The 21,646-nt window shown below is 45.4% G+C and overlaps 1 protein-coding gene across 1 annotated transcript in view; it reads left to right on the top strand.

The window, feature by feature from the left end:
- Nucleotides 1–21,646, top strand: part of lipeb (lipase, hormone-sensitive b) — a 42,344-nt gene that overhangs the window by 8,295 nt on the left and 12,403 nt on the right. Inside the window, 12 exon segments of the mRNA XM_030785384.1 lie at nt 2,043–2,284; nt 2,672–2,956; nt 4,625–4,715; nt 5,118–5,144; nt 6,006–6,151; nt 6,812–6,997; nt 7,958–8,110; nt 10,780–10,924; nt 11,679–11,906; nt 12,616–12,765; nt 15,001–15,191; nt 16,310–16,601. Coding sequence (XP_030641244.1) covers nt 2,043–2,284; nt 2,672–2,956; nt 4,625–4,715; nt 5,118–5,144; nt 6,006–6,151; nt 6,812–6,997; nt 7,958–8,110; nt 10,780–10,924; nt 11,679–11,906; nt 12,616–12,765; nt 15,001–15,191; nt 16,310–16,601 — 2,136 coding nt within the window.

The raw sequence follows: 21,646 nt of genomic DNA, 5'->3' as shown, positions 1-21,646 counted from the left end.
CGTGTGCGTGTGCGTTGGCTGTTTTTTCGACGGCGGTTGGAAAGAGTCATTTTTGTGGGCCTGAGGGAGCATGTCTGTGAGGGAGAGGCCAGTCCAGGTTCCTTGCCTCTTCTCCTCCACCAAACGTCACTTTCACTCAGTTCTCTCCTTTCACTCGACGCCTGTCCCCCTCTCTCTTTCGCGGTCGTTTTGTTCAATTTCTCAACTCGATTTCGTCTCGGTGCAAAGCTCGTTTTGTTTCTTTGTCGTATATTTTTAAGACGCACTTCACACACACACACACGCACGCTCACCCACACACCACTAACCCATTTAAATTCATTTACATAGCAGAAATGCTTACACACCACAAGACAGTACCCAGAAGAGATAAGCATGCAAATGGAGACAGCTATAGCCTGGTATCAGAGGGAACAGGTGTTTTCACAGAGAAGTGCGAGCTGTCTGACAGATGTCTCTACCTCTCCCTTTCACCCCAAGTCTTTCACCTCCTCACTCTCCCACTCAGGCCAATGTGGCTATTTAGGCCCCGTGTTAACGCCAGCACAAAAAAGATTAAAAGAGTATAACAGCACGCCGGGGGCACACTGTAACCTCGTCACTGCTTTGACACACACACACACACACAGACACACAGAGGCACGCTCACACACATGCATGGACGCATGCACAGGGGCTAACAATAGACATTGGCGAGAGGAGAGAGTGAGGAAGAGAGAGAGAGTGAGAGTGAAGGAAGGAGGGGGAGAGAGAGAGAGCAAGAGAATGACACAAAGAGAGAGAGAGAGAGAAAGAGAAAAACACACAAGAGAATGAGAGAACGAGACACAGAGAGAGAGGAGAGAGAGAACAAGAGAATGAGAATGACACAGAGAGAGAGAGAGAGAGAGAGAGAGAGAAAGAGAAAAACACACAAGAGAATGAGAGAACGAGACACAGAGAGAGAGAGAGAGAGAGAACAAGAGAATGAGTGACAGAGAGAGAGAGAGAGAGAAAGAGAAAAACACACAAGAGAATGAGAGAACAAGACAGAGAGAGAGAGAGAGCGCGAGAGAGAAAGAAAAAATGCATTGCCATTTATTAGATGCAGCATCTAAAAAAAAGAGAGAGAGGAGGAGGAGAAGGGACTCCCAGAGCGAGTTAGCCTGGGAGGTTTTGGCAGGAGCGAGGGGAACATGAGAGTTAGGAAAGAGTGACAGGGTGAAAAAAAGAGTGAAAAGAAAAAGAGGGTAAGAATGAGGTAAGAGGGGGGCCAGAGAGGATAATATGTGGCAAAGGGGGGGGGGCGGTGACATGTGAAGAAATCATGTTAAGTTTGAAAAAGTGAGTCTTCAATAACAATAACACTGGGCAGGATATGAAGAAATATCTGGATAAGACTGAACTGAACACTGGTACAAAAATATATATATATATAGCAAAGTAGATGTATGAGAGAGATGGGGGGGGGGGCTGGACAGAGAAAGTATTTGATACATACATAGTACGGCAAAGTACAGGAAATGTCTAAAAAATCTTTTGAGAAAAGTCTCATCAGTTCAAGCATCTGCATGCCAACCTGTGCCACCCAGACTGTCTGTCACCTTTTTCACTCTGTACATGTAACCGCGGCAACGGAACGGAATGCCGTGTGTGAATTTCAGAGTAACATGACCTGGTCACATGAGCCAGTCACACAACCACTTCACGGAGATGCAGAGGAAAGGAAAAAAAAAAAAAAGAGCGAACTAGATTCATACGTGATACTTCTGCTGTGACCCAGATGTCTTTAAGTTCCTTGTCAGGGATAGTGAAACGTGATTGGTTCAGACAGCAGCACACAGACAGTGGGCACTGAGACCCAGTCACCACAATGTCCTTTTGATCCAGAAAAACCCACTGATCTAAATCAGGTTTTATCAGATGCTGAGTCTCGGAATAACGGGTCCTTTTACTTTTTTCATACAAGTGCTGGGTTTTCCCTCTAAGTGCAGTTTTTCTGTCTCTCTCTCTGTTTCTCTTGCTCTCTCTCTGTCTCTCTCTCTCTCTCTCTTTGACCTCAGTGATGGATACAAAGGCAGTGTTTTCTGCCTTGTACGATGTGTGTGAGGAGAACGCCATGTTCTTCTCCGCGGGAGCGAAGGGCCAGCCAGGGGACGCCGCTCAGCGCCTGGTGGACGTCATGACGACCATCCAGGACCACGCCCGCAGCTTAGAACCCGTCATCACGGGCTTTGCCTCAATCTACCACCACTTTGACTTTGACCCACACATCCCAGCCAATGGCTATCGTTCACTCGTCAAGGTCTGTGTGTGTGTGTGTGTGTGTGTGTGTGTGTATTTTGAGTTTACTGAACATTCACATCCATTTTGTCAGAGTCTCATTTAAAGCAGTCACGCTCTGATTCGTATGTGTAGCAAACAGTTATATTCAGTCGTGAAAATGAAGGTGAATCTGTGGATATAATATCTGTGGATTGAAGCCCCCCCCCCCCCCCCCCAAACCACAGGGACATATTTTATCAATCTGTTTGGGTTACCCCCCCCCCCCCCCGGATGCCATTTAGCAAGTCATAAACACCTATTACGTCTCTCGGTAATTCTTCTCTCGCTGTTCTTTCTTCCGTCCTCTCCTTTTTCCTCTCCTTTTCCCCTCCATCCCTCTCTCTCTCTCTCTCTCTCTCTTCCTCAGGTGGTGCGCTGTTGCCTTCTTCACATCATCCACAAGGCGCGCTACATCGCCTCCAACAGGCGGAGCATCTTCTTTCGGGCGGCTCACAACGCGGGCGAGATGGAGGCGTACTGTAGCGCCCTGTGCCAGCTGAGGGCGCTGCTCTACCTGGCCCAGCGCCTCCTCCACGACAACAGCCACGGAAACCTCTTCTTCCAGGAGGAGAGCGGCCTGAGTCAAACCTTCCTCAGAGAGTACGCCTCCATGCACAAAGGCTGCTTCTACGGACGCTGCGTCGGCTTCCAGGTGTGTGTGTGTGTGTGTGTGTGTGTGTGTGTGTGTGTGTGTGATATACATATACATTATATCTATATCAGTGGCGTGCAGTGGGTTTTTCACTTAGGCAAGCAGAAGCCCCCCCCCCCCCCCCCCCCCACACACACACACACAGATATCCAGATATCCACACACATGGTACCTGAAGTGGTCCATCCGCAGAACCAGCCAAAAAAATTGAAAATTCAAATCACTCATACCATTTTATGGTCGTACAGCAGAACCATGCTGTTCTCTGGAATTTGGCGTCCGCCCAATATGGTGCAACTACCTGTCTCGTGGTTTTCTACTGTCTGTCTTTCCTGTCTTGAGAGTAAAGTGCCTCCCTCGTGTCTTGCTGCACCCTGCCTAACCAAAGGAAAAAATGACAGAGATGATTTATTTTCATTAATGCTAAACTTTACTACGCATTGCACGCATCTAGAGAAGCTTGACTGAAAAATATACAACAGGAAAACCTTCCACACTCAACACACAATTTTTGAGGTAGTCTTCAAAATGCTTGCCATTTGATGTAGGAAAGACCCTGGACTTTCCTTTCTGCACATATCGTGTCTCAGACGTACTGTCGCCATACATAGCTTTGTTCAATGCGGTAAAAAGGCTATTAAAATTGGCTAGCGGTAAAAAGGCTGTTAAAATTGGCTAGTGGATGACGGTCTCTACCAACGGACCGTTTCAGTCTTTTTTACGGCCCAGCGCTGTACGACACTTACACAGCGGATCTCAGAACTGGGCAAGCAGTTTCAAGAGCGCTTGTCTTTCCAACGTTTCTGATGTTAGCTGTCTGACGTCAACTGCAGAGAGTTCAGTGGAACCGTCGCTGAAGCTCGCATGCTAGTCGGCTAGTTATTCCATTGAGTTGAGTCGTTGAGTCATTCAGTTTAATGAGCTGTAGGCAAGCACAGCTTATTCTCGGCAGAAAAGCACAGCGAAACGGGGCAAAAGCGCCACAAGAGGGCAGTGAGTGGGTGGTCGGAGAAATGTATTAAAATAGACAGCAGTGGATCATGTATGGTACATATATGTAGAAAATTATCACTCTTAAGAGACATACCTTTTTACATTTATTTTCATGTAGGAAAGTTAGACAAGCAGTGCTTGCCCTGAGGGCACCCCACTGATTTATATCTATATCTATATATATCTATATTTTACCAGCATCAGTGTAAACCAGACTAAACAGCGTGGTCTTACAGTATCTGTGTGTGAATGCAGACTAAGTGTGGTTGAGTTTTTTTCAGTGCAGTATCTCCACCCAGTGGAGAAATGCCAGTACACTCATTCATCACCGTGTGTCACAGACTCTTTTAAAAATAAACTCCTGGGTCTGTAGCCACAGTGTCTGTTCATCCCCCTCTTCTCCCGTTGTCTTTTATGTGTCATGTTACATACGCCCTACTCAGGTGAAATATCCATTTTCTCTCTGTCTTTTCTGTTGTGTGTATACTTTTTTTCTTTTTTCTTTTCTTTTTTTTTTCTTATTCTTGACCCTTGCTGTCTGGTAACTTAAAAATTTCTTTTACTTCAAATGCTCTCTCTTATTGTTCACTTTCTTAAATTTGTTGTTTTTCCCTCCAGGTAAATAATGTTGTTCTTTGTTTTCTCAACTCCTCCTTTTTCCCCTCCTCCTTTTAGTTCACCCCCTCCATCCGCCCTTGCTTGCAGACCATTGCCATAGGATTGGTTGCCTTTGGAGAGAACTACAGGAGACACCAGTCTGGGATAGGTCAGTGAGAGCTGTCAATTATCCTCATAACCATCCAATGAATTGCCCCCCCCCCCCCCCCCCCAAATAGAGGCGGGTTTCAAGAAATCGTTGAGCTGGTCTTACAAGACCATCTGAGACATTATGAAATCTGATTATGTCTTCACAACTGCGTGAAAACAGATATGATGTGTTTGATCGTAAATATTAAAGCCTGATACAGAATCCGTTGTCAGAAGGAAAAAAACGGACACAAACAGGTTTTTTTTTAAATCTCATATGCTAAATCTGAGATATATTAACCACAAATCCAGTTCAGAAAGATTTAACTACGCACACATTCTTACACAAACAGGTCTTTGACGAGCATGGTCCTTTAAGGGCATGCTAACATTGTGTCTTGTGCTCCATGCTGCCCTCTAGAGGAGGCAGGAGAAATTGCACCATATGGTGAGTTCCTGGTAGACATGAGACCAATATGTAATTTTTGTGGTTGAATGACTGGCTCTGTCCCAATACTCCTCAGTCCACCCTCACCTTGAACCCTCACTCTCTGGGACACCAATAACTTCAATACCTGTTTAAGTGGAACTGTATCAAAATCTATTCACCTGGTTCTAAACACACCTGGTCCTATTAGAACCTTGGTAACCAGTAAAAAAAATAAAAACAGAAGCAATGTAGACTATTGGGACAGGGGCCTTATCATTTAACTACATCAAATACATTTACACCCGGGTCTGTTTCCCTGTCTCCCCTTTCCTGTTTTCTTCTGTAGCCCTCCAGTGCCGTTGCAGGTGCTGAAGACCCCCCCTGTCTTCCCTAAACCTTTCCGCCCCTGTGTTCCCTCTGTTCCAACACCACCGAAAACATGTCTTATCCAGTTATCTAGATTTAGCATCAGTCACATTCTCTGTATCCTAACTTAGAACCTCAGCTAGTCCTCTTCCAGTGCCTCAGAAATGTGACGTACGCTGAATTTTGAGTGACATTTACATGTAGTTGTTTTGACTGAGTGTTTCTGAACACTGTGCATGTTTGTTTGTTTGTTTGTAACCATATCTCTTCTCCCACTCCTGTCTCAATGGAGTGTCTTTGTTAAGCACCTAAGTTGTGTGCAGTTATTCATTCTCTGTTTTGTCTGTCTCTCGCGCTCTCTCTCTCTATATCTCTGTCCCTCTCTCTCTCTCCCTCCCTGTCTGTCTCTCAGGAGTAGCTGCCAGTTTTTCATCACTGGGAAGTACATCAGCAATTCTCTAATTCTCTGTTCCTCTGTTTCTCTCCTCTCCTCTGTCTTTCTCTCTCTCATAGGAGTAGCTGCCAGTTCTCTCTTCAACTCTGGAAAGTACGTGATTGACCCTGAACTGAGAGGGGCGGAGTTTGAACGCATCACTCAAAACTTGGACGTCCATTTCTGGAAAACCTTCTGGAATATTACAGAGACTGAAGTTTTGTCTGTGAGTTTACCAGCCTTCCCACTCCATTAGCTCCATATATTCAATAATTCATATAGCCCACCTCGCAGTAAAACTGTATTCAGTTACAGAGGCGGAAATTTACATTCTGCATATTTCCTAGTGTTGTAGAGTTAGCCTTGACCAATCACTTTACAACACCTCAGAAAAGCAGACAAGTAATTAAAAAAGTTCCCCCAAGTTTTGATTAAATGTGCAGGTCGAGTTACTGTCCAATTTGCATAATGATGGATGGGAAAACCCCCCCCCCAAAAAACCTTAATTTGTCCTTTGTTCCATCGTTCCATCTCTCACCTCTCTTTTCCTCCCTCTCTTTTTGTCCCTCATTACTCTTTGTACATTTCCTCCATCTCTCCAATCATTTACATTTGTTCTTCATTTCTCTTCTCCCTTCTCTCTGTATCTCTGATGGGATCGATTGATTTTCTGTTTCTCTTTTTCTTTTTTTTTCTTTTTTTTTCTTTTTTTTTTGTAGTTTATCTTGAAGTGAAATCTGACAAAAAAAAATCAATGAAACGTACAAAGCGGTGAGTTTTATTTAGCTGAAGGATGTATCCCTCTCTCCCCGTCTGTCTGTGTGTCTTTCTCTCTCTCTCTCTCTCTCTCTCTCTCTCTCTCTCTCTCTCTCTCTCTCACTCTCAGAGTTTGGCTAGCATGACCTCCACTCAGGTCAAAGTCAACCGCGCCCTGTCCGTGCCTCCAGAGCCCTTTGACCTGCCCCTGGTGGCCGACCCCACCCACTCTGTGACCATCTCTCCCCCCGTGGCCCACATTGGCCCGGGACCCGTGCAAATGAGGCTCATCTCCTACGAGCTACGAGAAGGACAGGTACCGCTTCTCAGTCTTGTCTCATTTACGTCTCTTGTTTCTCGACGGGGCGCGAATAACTCGGCTGTAAAAGTTGACGTCTGCATTGCTTTTAATCGCGGCCGGTTAAATCGACTATGTTTCTCGTGGTTCTCTCTGGACGTGATTTAGATGTCTCACTTTGAGAAAGCCATTTCGATGTCTCGTAAATGTCTTTTAATAGCGCCTTGTAAAGACGTTCAAAGTTTAAAGGTGCCTTCTTCATGCTTAAACCCATGCTTTTATAAAGCACTTAACAAGGCCTGTAAATGTCCAAACTTTAAACCCTGCTCTTTCTCCAACTCTCTCTCTCTCTCTCTCTCTCTCTCTCTCTCTCTCCCCTCATTTGCCCTCACTCTATTATACCCACCCCTCCATCTCTCAGAAGGACTTGAAATGCAATGGTATATTGTGTCTTACTTGTCATATATAAAGACACTCTGACCACTTCCATTGATGTAAAAATGGCGTCAAAAAAAAAAAAAAAAAAGCTGTATGCTATAACACCCCCCCCCCCCCCCCCCCCCCGGCCAAAAAAGTGATTTCCCCCCAGCTCTCTGAATTAGACTTTGACGTCCATCCAGGCCATAAAAGAGCCATTTTCTGATGAATGCGTTTGCCAAAAAAAAAAAAGAACAATTAGCTTCTCATTACAAATCCTTTTAAAGGAAATTCAACTGGAAAGCTGCGATAGAGTTGAGTTTGCAGTAAGCTGTTCCTCTGAACAGAGGGACATTATTTGGCGGCTGCTGTAAAACCTACTTGTTGCCTGTTTAGTCCTCGACAGTAATCGCGCGTCGGCCTGTGATAATCTGTTTGTGTGACTTTCCCAATTTGTTTTCTTTGTTTACCGTCGTTGTTTGCCCTCACTCAATTCCCTCCTTTCTCTTTATCTTTTTTTTTCTCGCCTCTCTCTCTCTCTCTCTCTCTCTGTCTCTACAGGATAACGAGGCATTGTTGGCGATGTGTCGTCCAGAGGGGGGTCCTATCTCTCTCTCCCTGGGTCTGAAGACCAAACGAAGCCCCCCCTCACCTTGGCTTGTGGTACATTATCATGGAGGAGGCTTTGTGGCACAGACCTCCAAGTCTCATGAGGTATCAGAAGTCCTCCTCTCCTCCTATGTTTGTTTTGACAGTACTCCCCTCTAACCTCCATCCTTCTCTTCTCTTCTCTTCTCTTTTCATATTTGTCTTGCCAGTATTCCCCTAACCTCCATCCTCTCCTCTTCCTCCTCCCGTCTCCTCTCCTCTCCTCTCCTCTCCTCTCCTCTTCTCTCCTCTCCTCTCTTCACCATTCCTCTCATATTTGTCTTGCCAGTATTCCCCTAACCTCCGTCCTCTCCTCTCCTCTCCTCTCCTCTATTCTGAGATTGCTCTTCCATTCACTCTATTAAGAGTAATGTGATACTCTGTACACACTGAACCAGGCCATCTGCTCCTCACTTGATATCGCTCAGTGGACAGGTCGAGTAATTACCAACTGAGGCCATGAACTGATGTCACCCCACTCAAAGAGCAATTGATTCAAAACCAGCCCAAATGAATAGGCTCCACTCAATCTACTCCTTTTCTTGAGTGTCGTGGAGTCACCGTAAGCTGATGGAACTGGACTATGTTTCCAAGCGTCCTTTGGAGACAAGGTCTTGCAAGTGTTTGACCTTGATAAGGTTTAATAAAAGCCCTTAGTGAAGATATCACGTCGATTTTCATATGTTGAAATATGTGTTGAGCATGACAACTATTGTCACCATGACAACCATTCACGTAAGGTGATTCAGAGTCTTAAACGCGTCCACATCACGTACGGTAAACCCATTGAGCGGTGAGAACTTCAGTCATAGTGTTGAGTTACTGAAGAATACGGTTGAAGTGATTATTGGCGTTTCCTGAAGTGGTGCTTTCTTTTCTGTTTGAATGCGCTCCCATTTATGACATTTATAATTGATGGGAGCTCACCGTTCAGACCTTTTATTGAGAGCCGTGCCTGGTTTGCTCCGCATGCGAGGCTCTGTAACGCAAGAGAAGGCTTCTTCTCACAGAACAGATGCGCTGATGGCGTCACGTGGTTCGCAAAAGTGTTGGCTCCCGTGTCTGTGCGGATCAGATTCGTGCTGTAGTCATGCAATATTCACCTGGACTGTCTCTGTCGCCGAAGCGTACGCCTACTCCACTCTCTTATCCGGCACGAGTGCTTTTAACCAAATGCATTTTGCTGCTTGAACGCATCCCACTCAACAATAGCACCTGGCAACAAAAGATATGACTGACAGTCTGCACAATGCGCTACGATGTCTGTCAACGCATATTATGTCGTCCTGCCGAAAGAATAACAAGAAAGGGAGTTGGTGACGAAAAGAGCAAGAGAGACATCCTTTCCCCAAGTCCTTTTCCTGATCTAGTTATTTGCAAAGACGTCTCGTCGGCCGACGGATGAAAATCAACCTTGACGACTGCCGCTGGAAGTAAGCGGTCGTGGTGCTTGGGGGGGGGGGGGGGGGGTCGAACGTTAGGGCTTAGCATTGCCGTGCTCGTTCGGTTGAAATCGCACGGAAATCAAAGAAGGAGTCAGGGGAAGTTTATCCTATAAGACTCGCAGTGTTACGCCTGACAACGGGGGGAAAAGTCAAGAGACGTTGAGATGAATTTAGGAAATGGACAAATAAAAGGATGGGAATGGGTTATAAAGACTTAACTTTCAAGTTCCTGTAAGAAAGAAAGACATGTCTGAGGAAAGATAGATATGAAGAGATACACTGAGAGATGCTATGTCTGTCGAGGGCAGGTGCTTCCAAACAGGTGGAGTTAAACAGCCTATATCCCATGACGCTTTGAGCCACGTGAAAAACATGCTTGCCAGGCCCAGTTGTATGACGTTTTTCGGCTGCCGCGGTTACAGAAACAGACCTGGAATGGTGATTGTTGGGGCACGTTTTTGGCGGGAGCCTCATATCGACGGCAACTGCTCGACTTGCAGATGTTTTACAAGCATCGGATAAGTCGATCTAAAGCTCGTTCTCAGCAAAAAGTGCGTTTGTCTCAAAAGCCAAACGAATCCTCACAGACCTGAGTACTTGTGTCCTACAGTGAAGAGTTCTGGTGACTCTAATGTGGTCTGCTGTTCAGTCTCTTAACGCGTGGCTTTCGGTCAACTCCACCTCTTAGAGGGGTAAAGAAAAACGCCAGTAAATACTAAGCTCATTGTGAGTCAGCAGGTTGATACAAACTGCATACCTTTGATGTCTCTGCCACCAAATTTGCTGAAGCAGTCGAACGTTTGACAGTTTCTGGAGTGGTGCCTGAAACAACATTTTCCTCCGCTATCAACAAAACACCAAAACGATGGAATTTCTTGGGGGGAGGGGAGGCTGTTGTCACATCTTCAGTGATATAGTTTCAGAACCTGTGCCAAGGAGCTGTAAAGTTGTTTTTGCAGCTTGTGGTGACCCATCAAAACATATTAAGTTTCTGTTTGGGTTGCTTTACCACTCTATTGATAGCAAAAACATTCAACGTTTTCTCAACTTTTGCCTTTTTCAGTTTGCTAATGGTGTGTTTTTGATCTTCCTGACCTCTCATCGTCCATTTCCCTGTACAGACTGCTTCACTGACTCGCTTTTTAATTTTGAATTATAAGGAGGTTTGATGGACTGATAATGACCTTGGACTGAGGAACAAATGACCTTGTCTGCAATGTTTCAATCTCTTTTCATCTTTTCATTGTCAGCTAATAAATTTTCTCTCTCTCTCTCTCTCTCTCTCTCTAGCCGTATCTGAAAAGCTGGTCCCAGGATTTAAACGCGCCTGTCCTCTCCGTGGACTATTCTCTTGCCCCCGAGGCGCCTTTCCCCCGAGCTCTGGAGGAATGTTTCTACGCCTACTGCTGGGCCGTCAAGAACCACCACCTCCTGGGTGAGTCAACCAGAGAACCCCTCAGCCCAAGAACAACACAGATTAAGCCAAAGCCCAAGCTCGTGTTTGAGGCAAAAATCCACTTAGTTGCCTTACAAACACGTTAAATCCATAAGTTTTTCCACTCGACTGCAGTGGAGCCAGAAGTTGTATTTGTTGTAATACTAATGGGTGGAGAAGGCTGTGTAGAAGCTGAAGATTTCGGGGAGTCTTTACTGAAGCTTGGAGTTGACAGTGACTGGCTTTGGAAGGATAATAAGGGTATTACATTTTCAGCTCACCACACTCTGGTCTGTATCTCTGGATCAGACACTCTTTCTCTCTCTCTCTCTCTCTCAGGCTCTTAATGAAGTCTTAATGGATTTTTTGCCACGAAAACAGAGATGTTGTTTTTCTGTGGGCATTGGTCGTTAATAGGACAGTGACCTCATTCCAAAGAAATAAATGTCTCTTTCTTGCACTTTATCCATCTCTCTCTCTCTCCCTTTCTCTCATTCTCTCTCAATTTCCTTTGCTTTCTTTCATTTTCTTTCACTTTCTTTCTTTCTTTCTTTCTCTTTATCTCTCTCACTTTCTCTCCTGTTCTCTCTTTTTCTCTCATTTTTTCTTTCTTTCTTTCTTTCTTTCTGTCTTTCTTTCTTTCTTTCTTTCTTTCATTTTCCTTCACTTCTCACTCTCTCTCTCTCTCTCTCTCTCTCTCTCTCTCTCTCTGTCTCTCTCTCTCTCTCTCTCTCTCTGTCTCTCTGTGTCTCAGGTTGGACTGGGGAGCGGGTGTGTCTGGCTGGCGACAGTGCTGGAGGGAACCTGTGCGTGACTGTGTCCATGAGAGCCGCCGCCCACGGCGTGCGCATGCCGGACGGCATCATGGCGGCGTACCCCGCGACCCTGCTCACCGCCTACGCCTCGCCCTCCCGACTCCTCACGCTCATGGACCCGCTGCTGCCCCTCAGCGTGCTCTCCCGCTGCCTGAGCGCGTATGCAGGTGAGGAGGAGGAGGAGAAACGGGGTAGCTTAGCAGCTCCTCCCAGAACACAAAGGGAGGGGTTCAGCTCTTTACTGAGTGATTTCAGTCCAGTTTGAGTGGCTCATAAACATGATTTACTCAGCCATATAATGCACACGCCTACACACACACACACACACACACACACACATACCCTGTGGGGTCCCTCCGTTGAACTGCATTAAAGCAAAAGTAAAGATTAACAGCCTAATCCTATCTTTAACCTTAACCCTAACCAAAAAACATTTACACACTTGTTGTTTTATCAATAACAACAAGATCTTGGGGGGGGGGGGACATCTTTGCATTTTTTTTTTTTTGTTTACTAGTGGAGGCTGTGATTTTGACAGCAATTTTACAAGGCGTCCTCGGTAAAAATAGTGTGCTTTCAGTAAAATGTCCTCCTAAATGACCAAAAACAAGTACACACACACACGCACGCACAAACAAACATAGATGAATTCAGAGACGCTAGCTTAATCTGCTCGCAGAGGGACTAAAGGCAATAGAGTTTTCACTCAGTTGATACCATCTCATTTGGTCTTGTTAGAAAACAAATCAAACTCCCGCTCCGCGTGTGGAGCGGCAGCCGATCGTAACTCGATCTTGCCCTCTTCACGAGGACGCCGAGCCCTTTTTTTCTTTGGCTCGGTCCTGTAACTATGTCGAGCGTCTCTTGCGTTTGTAGGTACGGAGCCTCAGGCGGAGAAGCCGTCGGGGAAGGTGAGCACACTGAACATGGTGAAGAGAGACACGGCCCTGCTCTTCAGGGACATCCGACAGGGAGCCTCCAACTGGATCCACTCACTGCTGGACTCCAAACACACCTCTGACGCTGGTACCTTTTGTCTGTGTTTGTGGTTGTATGTGTATGTGTGTGTGTGTGTGTGTGTGTTTGTGTGTCTATGCTGCTCCTATACATCTACCAGAAAGTGTCTAATCCAGTCCACTTTGCTGGACTCCAGGAGACCTTCCCGCACAGTGTATGTGTGTTTGTATGTCTCTTTGAGAATGTGAATATCTGTGTGTGTCTGTGTGTCTGTGTGTGTGTGTGTGTGTGTGTGTGTGTGTGTGCACATACACTCCCCATTGTCTTTTTTTTTTCCACTTGTCAAATTTAGCTTAAAACACCAGTGAGAAATACAAGGGAACCAGATATTATATCAGAAGTAGCAGTATGTCATATTTAATACGGTCCCTCTCATTCATGCTTGCATTGTTTGGTTCTCCAACCCTAACTGAAAACTTGTCATTGTGTTGCATGTTTTAACCTTAAAGCAGGTGTTGGCTATGTGTCTAAATGGACCGTGTCAGTGTGGTTTAATCTGTGTGTTGACTTACTGTGTAACTATGGAGTGTGGCTTGACTGTGTGTGTGTGTGTGTGTGTGTGTGTGTGTGAGACCATCACTATCCCATGAGTCCTTGCTCCTCTCTGAGCCTCTCTCCTTTCTGCAGTGCATTGGCGCTTATGGGCCTCTCTCAGACGCCCTTTGACCTTTATGATGACTTTCCTCCGTCTTCTCAGTCCCGCCTCTTCCTCTGGTAGGAGGGTCTCTGTACTGTCGAATGGCCAATGGCATCGTCCCTGTCATGGCTCCCCCCCCCCGCCAAGCTCGCTCCTGTTTTTTGTCAGCAAAGGATTAGCCATTGCACTGCATTGTCATCAATGAGTTTTCTCATCACATCTCGTCGCTTGTTTTCCGCACTTGGTTCAACGATAAAATGATCTTTACACGTCCCTACAGTTCGAAACACGACTATTTAGCAATAGACATTCAAGTCAAGCTTTTAGTAGCTAACAAGCTTGTTTCTAAAACGCTGTCTCGCTGTTATGGTCCTACAATTAGACAGAAGGCTAATAACTGTCTTAATAAAAGGCATAATAAAGGGCTCTGGCTCTGTTGAGCCAAGAGTGTGTCAGTTTTAATTGATTGGTTTTAATAGAATGAAATTCAATACCCAGCCCTGTAATTTTGCTTCATTATCTGCGTGTATGTGTGAGGAAGAGAGTGTTGGAGAGAGAGAGAGAGACAATGTGTGTGTTAGTGAGTGAGTGAGTGAGTATGGTGCAGGGAGTGGGGTGGGGAGGAAGAGTGTGCGTGTGTGTGAGGGAGAGCGAGGGCGTGTGCGTGTGTGTGTGTGCGTGTGTGTGTGTGCGTGTGTGTGGGAGAGACAGGTTAGGTGGTAGGTAAGTATGTGAGAGAGAGAGCTGAGGTTACAGGCATCTGTGTTCCAGTGTGTCACCTCAACACAAAACATCCTAATTACTTCATGGCAGGAATGAATAATTCATTGCGATCATAGCAGCAGGCCTTGACGAAGCCCGTGAACCATGGCATCCTTTACAGCTGTGTTTGGACTGGGCTGGTGGTCCCTTTGCCATGACACTGTCAGTATCTCAGGATCTCAACCACGTCCTGCCAGCACGGTGCCAATGCCCAAAACCCACCCCCTGCCACCCCCCCTCCCCCCACAGCTCCACCCCTCCTTCATCAGCCAGTCACGTGTCTCCGTTCTCCCTGGCAACTGCCCCCCCTCCTCATTCAGCCAATGTTCTCCACCAATGTGTGAGTGGGGTCTGTGTAAACACCCCCCCCCCCCCCCCTTTTCGTTTTTTTTTCCCCCTCCACCTCCAGCTCTCTTTCTGTTTTGGCTCTTTTTTTTTTTTTTTTTTTAACTGGTGACTCAGCTGCTGTTTTCTTCATATTTGAATAAACGCACGGCTCTCTCGAGTCCGCTTTTTGGTCGCCTTTTTTTTTTTTTTTTTCATTTTGCTATTGGTGTGTTTTTGATGTCGCTGACCTCTGATTGTCCACTTCCCTGCACAGACACGCAGCGTCTGCTTCAATGACTGCCTGTTTAATTTTGAATCGTAAGGATGTTTGTTGGACTGTTAATGACCTTGGGCTGAGGGACAAATGACCTTGTCTGCAATGTCTCAGTCTCTTCATCGGTTTGTCAGCCAGTAATATTTCTCTCTGTCTGTCTGTCTGTGTCTCTCTCTCTCTCTCTCTCTCTCTCTCTCTCTCTCTTTCTTTCTCTTTTTCTCCTCTTCCTCCACCACTCTCTCAGACTCTGTGAGGAAGAGTGTTTCGGAGGCAACGCTGAATTCGCCTCACTCGGACCCGCCGGTTCCTCCCGAGCCGTCCGAGTTCTCCAACAAGAGGGAGTCTCTGAAGAGCCAGACCTGTCATGACTTGGGAACCCATTTCAACATCAACCCAAATATCTCACTTAACACACCTTTTCCCCCTGAAGCCCAGGTACACACTAGAACCATGGACTCCAGTCCTAAACCAAACAGTTTCTCTCTAGCAGAGCACTATGACAGCTGACTCATAACTTAGCCAAGTACCTGATGATTAGATAACCAGTTTTGATAAATAAAATTTGCCAGAGTTTGTTGGGTTAAAACTCTTTCTGACCCCACTGAGACTACGTGGAAAATGAAAAACGTCGCTTCTGTACCCCACACATTATCGTGCTTAAGTAGAACACGCAGTCCAAAAATGGCTCTGATTTGCAGGCTAATAGTTCATGATCTCTAACGCGCTTTAATTAGCGAGCTTCCGTTGCGAAATGTGGGAAAATTAACGAGTGTTGTTATTGTGAAAACGCTAAACCTAGCGGCTGATGAAGCGTAATGAACGAACAGACCTTTGCAGAAGTCACCGGATTTTTTTTATTTTTTTCTTTTATATGTGGCTCAACGCCAAGCCTCTTATGTGTGGGGCTATCAGGATACAGCCTAGCCTATTTTGTGTGTGTGTGTGTGTGTGTGTGTGTGTGTGCGTGCGCAAACAGAATGCCATAATTAGTTCTATTTTTGTCACATCTCTCCCGGCCAAGTTTGATGAAATAAGGGTAAGCGGCATTCAGTAAGTATAGAAAAGTAGCGTTTCGCAACACGGAGAGAAAGCTAGGGATTAAGCTGCTGTTTTTTTTTTTTGTTTGTTTGTTTTTTTTAATTCAGTTTTCTGGATTTCTGTGCCTGTGTGTGAGTGTGTGTGTGTGTGGTAGAGTTAGAATATCCCGTTGAGAATGTGTCACATGCTGTAAGATCTGAAGACATGTGAGGTAGAGACTGCTGCTAGATGTCTCTTTTTTTTGTTTTTACCATCTGGGAATTCCCAGTTCTTTTCCAAGAGGAAAAAAACTATTTGCCCCCCCCCCAAACACCCAATGTTCTGTCTCGGCAAAAAAAAAAAAAAGACAGACAAATGCCATAAGCCCCCAAGGTAGTCATTAAGTCTGTCAAATTTTGACAGGGACCAAAAAAAAAGGGTTTGAAAGAGTGTGGCACAGAAGGATGAAGATATGCGTTCACATCTGTCTCCTTGCCAACTCAAATGCTCTCCGTCTGTCTCTTTCCTCTGTCAAGCCCGAGGAGGTGGCTCTTTTCCTCTCCTCCGACGTGGATCCCTCCGTGTCCAGCTCCTTCTCCTCCGTGGCCAAACCGCCCCCGGAGGGTGGGCAGGACCCGGACAACCCGCGGGAGTTTCCAGAAGACTTTGAGCCTCTGCGTTCGGAGCAGCTGGCGGAGATGAGGATGCAGACGTCGCCCATTGTCAGGAACCCCTACATGTCCCCTCTGTTGGCCCCAGACAGCATGCTTAAGGGCCTTCCCCCCATTCACATTGTGGTAAGACCGAATATAACGCCAAGTCGTCGAGGTCACGGCTTTGACGATTATAACCGTTTCACTGTCATTTCTTATCCACCCACTTTTCATTTCTGTCTTTTCACCTTTGTTTTCTTGTTTCTCATCCCCTTTTGTTTGTTTGTTTGCTTTTTTTTTTTTTTTTTTTTTTTTTTTTTTTTTTTTTTTTAATTTGTCCAGGCCTGCGCTCTGGACCCCATGCTAGACGACTCTGTGATGTTTGCCAAGAGGCTGAGGAACGTGGAGCAGCCCGTGACGCTCTGTGTGGTGGACGACCTCCCCCACGGCTTCCTCAGCCTCGCTCAGCTCTCTAGGGAGACGCGGGAGGCCACCAAGGTCTGCATGGAGCGAATTAAAGACATCCTCACCATGAAGGATCCGCCCCCGGAGATGCGGAAGCACCGCAAGCTGGAAAGGACCAATCAGAGCGCTTCTTTCGTCGCTAGGAAAGATCCCAGCCAGCAGTTGGGAGGCACCGTTCCCGAGGATAGGTTACATGTTGGGGGAGGAGCCGGGGCTGATGAGGGGGAGGGGCTTGCTGGTGTCCCTGCAGCCAATAAGGCTGATGTTGGAGAGATTGGAGCCTGAGATACGGGTGGTTGACCAGTGTTTCCACGCCGCCCCCCGGCCCTCATAGTAATATGGAAATAAAATAAGAATTTATTCAATATGACAATCAAAGACTGGAGGAGATTTATGATTTGCCAAGAGAGGCATATAGATTATGTTGGCAGAATAAGTGGAAGGAAGGAATTCCTATATCTTGCAGAGAAATGGCATGAAATATTTAATGTGAAAGATGGTGGAAGCCAAATATTAGCCTGTCACCTGTATATTCTCCATGGACAGATTGCTGCTACTCGCAACCACTAAGCACAACCCCACACACACACACGCATACATACACATAATACGCACACACACACGCACACACAATCCTAAAACAAACAAACCCTGAACAACAGACATTTTGCCATTTTGCCTTTGGACTTTGCCATGTTTTGCTTGAATGAAAACTGTGAGCTCGCGTAACCGGACGCAACAGCACAGAAAGATCTAGAAGCGTTTAGAATTCCAGGTCGGCTAGTCACGGGGTCCCAAAAGGCCCGGCGACCAGCCGGCGCGTAAGTCCCAGACAAAACCTCACAGAATCCATCACAAAGCGATGGGCTAACGTGACATTCTAGCTGTCTGTCACACACCTCTATTTAGGGTGGTGTTCCTCTGCTGATATCTGTTCGTATCAGAGCTTGTTTTCCCATGTGTGTGTGTTCACAGTGTTGATGTGAGTGTGAAAGGTCTCAGGACTTGATGTGTAGACGGAGCTGTAGCCTGAGATCTCTCTACCAAGCCGTTCGTATCAGGGAGATTTATATATCGCGCCCTTTATCTCCTGGTTTACTTCATTTATTGGATTATTTTACCTAATGTGTAGTGTTATTAGTATTTTGCTTTGTTTTGGTTTTTTTTTTGGGAAGGTGGTGGTGGTGTTGTTATTGTTGTTATTGTTGTTGTTGTTGCGATGCCGTCCAACCCTCATTATGAAATCTTCCCATATTTTCGTTCGTAACCACTGCCTTTTGTAATGACTGCAACCACTGTAGACGCTGTCGTACTTCAGACGGTCGTCAGCAAAGCTGCAGAAAGCGTGTGTGTGTGTGTGTGTGTATGTTGTCAGTTCTCACTGTGTTCAAACAGGAGTTGGTTAAAACTCAATCCTGGACTGCTGGAAACATTTATTTAACAGGGTTTTGCTCATTAATTATTGATGCCGTGGTCAGGCTAAAAATTGTTCTTATGTCGTTATTGATATTTTCTAACCCGCAAGGAGGTTTCTGTGGGAGTCTCGTCCGTAGCAAAGTTGTGTTGCTCTGTTTGGAGCAAATGAACCAAGGTTATTTAGTCGTGTCTTTATTATTTGCAGGAGAATCGACTTTACGGGCTGATTTAAGATGCTAATAGTACGTTTGTTTGATTTCATTTCCATCCGACGGAGAGTGGGTTAAGGTTTAGAATTACTCTAACAGGGGAGAGGAAGTGGATTATGAACTGGTGTAAGAATAATCAAGTCATTTTCTCATTAACACACTGAAGGTGCAAAGCAATGGCCTCAGGGTCTTAAAAGCTGCAAATCTCTCTCTCTCTTTTTATCCCCCCCCCCCCCCCCCCCCCCCCTTGCTCGCGCTCTCTCTCTCTCTCTCTCTCTCTCTCTCACACACTCTCTCACACACACACGCTTGTCTCCATTAATCTGTTTCCCTTAAAGTATGTGTACAGCGTTGCAGTCTTTTTTTTCTCTCTCTTAGACTCTTAGTATACTGGCTCTGTAGTCTTTAATATCAGACCTTCTACATCAGTTCTCATTCAGTACAACCTGCAAGTACTTTAAGGCAAATCCCCGAACATCCAACAACCTTGAACCACTGAGACGTTTCAGCACACGTCTGATTTACAATGTCCTCAGAGACATTTTAACACAGTCTGCAATGACTACTCTATCTGGTTGAGTCTGCCTTTTTTTTTTTTTTTTTTGCTGGCTTCGATACAATGGAACATCCGAGGACCGAATCTTTTGACTGAAATCGCTTACCCATGGTGCTGTACCAATGAGGCGTATAATTTCTGTCTTTCCTTAAGTTTCAAATACGTGTAGAATGAATTAGGCAAACAGCATGTCTCCTATTTGGCATTAGTGTAAAGAGACAAAAGGGTGTCATTTCTTTTTGGAACACTCCAATATCTCCTTTGATAAGAGACGATGTTGCCAGGTTTCCAACATAGAAATATAAAACAAATGATAATCTAAGGCCAGCTGCACACTGTCAACTACAGACCTGGCAGGGGGGCTGGATTGAAACTATACCTAATGCCATGTTTGCTGCTGATAACAGCATTTAGGAGTGTAGGTTTTGTTTTTATTGTTTTTTTTTTTGTTTTGTTTTTTTTTGAGAAATGTGGAGTGAGTGAGGAACAGACTTAGAAGTGTTGACATAGTAAAATTATTCTATCATATTTTCTGATGACAGAGTTGAAATACTGTTTTTCTTTTTCCTTTTTTTTTTTGATCACCCTGCACTTTGGCTCTCGCGTGGCTGCCTAAAGTGTGTGTGTTTGTGTTGTACTGCATGTCTCTTTGTATATATGTGCGTGCGTGTGTGTGTGTGTGTGTGTGTGTGTGTGTGTGTGTGTGTGTGTGTGTGTATGTGTTCCTTCATCTCTCAGTGCCTGTGTGAGTCTGTCTGTATCTGTACCTAGTCCTTTTGCTGACTTGTGTAGTTTGTGTGACTTTAGTTTGGTTGTGTATCTTTGTAGTGAGAGCATGCTGACGTTGTTGTCTAACTGTCAATGTTTGTGATGTCTGTAAAATGGATGCCATTTCATCTGGGGGGGGGGGGGGGGGGGGGGGGCGCACTTAGTGGATTTATGCACTGCTTTGTAAATGTGACAGACCAATGTTTAATACCTGACTTCACTGGTGTCCACTATACTGGCATGTGACCTTTTTGGATAGAAGAAGAGCCACCATAATTACAGTCAGCTTCCGTGCATGTGGTCGGGTAATCTGTAATCTTTTGCCTTTATAGTCTGTTAACCTGCAAAGGAAAAAAAAACACACACACACACACACACACACAAAAGAAGCCTGTTGAGAGGCTAGGGACTGTGTGTTTTTTTATTAGAGCGCCACCTTGAGGCACAGCCTTGCATAGTTTATCTCTGTCTATTCAAAACCAAACTGGCGTCTCTTGACGAGCGTCTCGCTTACGCTTTCCAATGAAACCTTGTAAGACACAGTGCGCCCCCCCCCCCCCCAAACCATCGTGGCTTTGATGGTTATCTCATTTTCCTCAGAACAAACAACTCTTATCACCTCTTCAAGAAAACAAGTCAAAAACGTTCTGTAGGGCGTGCAACACAAAAAGAGCGCCGTGCGCGACCTCCGCACCGCGTTAAACCTGAAATCACGTTTCTTGAGACGCGCCCTTTTTTACCGAGCGGCCGTAACGCTGTTCGCCCCTCCAACCCCTCCCCCCCGTTCGAAACTGCACCGTGTTTTGCGTCTGCTGTTTACAGCATCAGCTCCTCTAGTAGCACCAGTAGTCCGATGTCAAACTCCAGAGATCCCGTATTTAAAGTGTGCTCTCATCAGGCCACAAGTCAGTGACTCCGTGGTTTATTATCGCTCCGAAGACACGCAGGAGAGCAAGCGTGGCGTTGCAGATTGGATTTGTTGGGTCTCGTCAGCAAAATGGCTTTGAACTTTTATCCCATTAAAACAACTATGTGATCGTGTGTTCTTTAAGCGGTCGGGTGTTAATGACCACTGCAGCGTATCCCCTACTGACTTCGCTAATGGACACAGGCCTGCCCCACTGGGGGCTTAGTGATAATAAATACTCAGCCAGAGACTAGTTTTTTTTTTTGTTTTTGTTTTTTTTTTCCAGTTGGCATGAGAAAAAAAAAGTAGGATTTCACCTCTTCAGACTACCATTTTGAAATGAACGAGAGGCTCTTTTGTGTGGTGTGTGTGTGTGTGTGTGTGTGTGTGTGTTGGGTGTTCAGTAAACAGACACTTTATGGTTTATGACGCATCAGTGGACAGAATTGTAGGGCTCATCTCAAAAGCCCACGCAGCCCGTTCAGTGAGAGAAAGAGAAACGAGCTGTCATTTTTCAGTTCTGCCTATCTCTCTCTCTCTCTCTCTCTCTCTCTCCTTAGAGAAAGAAAAGTACACCGCAAGTGCAAACCTGTGTATAAAAGATGGAATGTATATGATTCAAAAAGAAAAAAAAAAAGGAGTTGCTGTATAGAAAGTTTTTATTTTCTCTTTATTTCTGTACTCATATGATTTTGTGAGTTATGACTCTTTTGCAAACTATGCAGGAATGATTGAATGTTATGATAGATATATAAAAGTGTATTTTTTTTCCAGGAAAAAAAATCTATTTTCCCTCTGTTGATTTTTACTGAAATAAATATATAGTCCAACCAAACTGTCCACACCTGTTTATTTTTTTTTTTTTACTTGTACACATACCGCCTACTGTTTCGGAGTAA

Source organism: Chanos chanos, chromosome 9 (genome assembly GCF_902362185.1).
Source record: "Chanos chanos chromosome 9, fChaCha1.1, whole genome shotgun sequence".
Taxonomy (NCBI): domain Eukaryota; kingdom Metazoa; phylum Chordata; class Actinopteri; order Gonorynchiformes; family Chanidae; genus Chanos; species Chanos chanos.
This window is presented reverse-complemented; position numbering and strand designations above follow the sequence as displayed.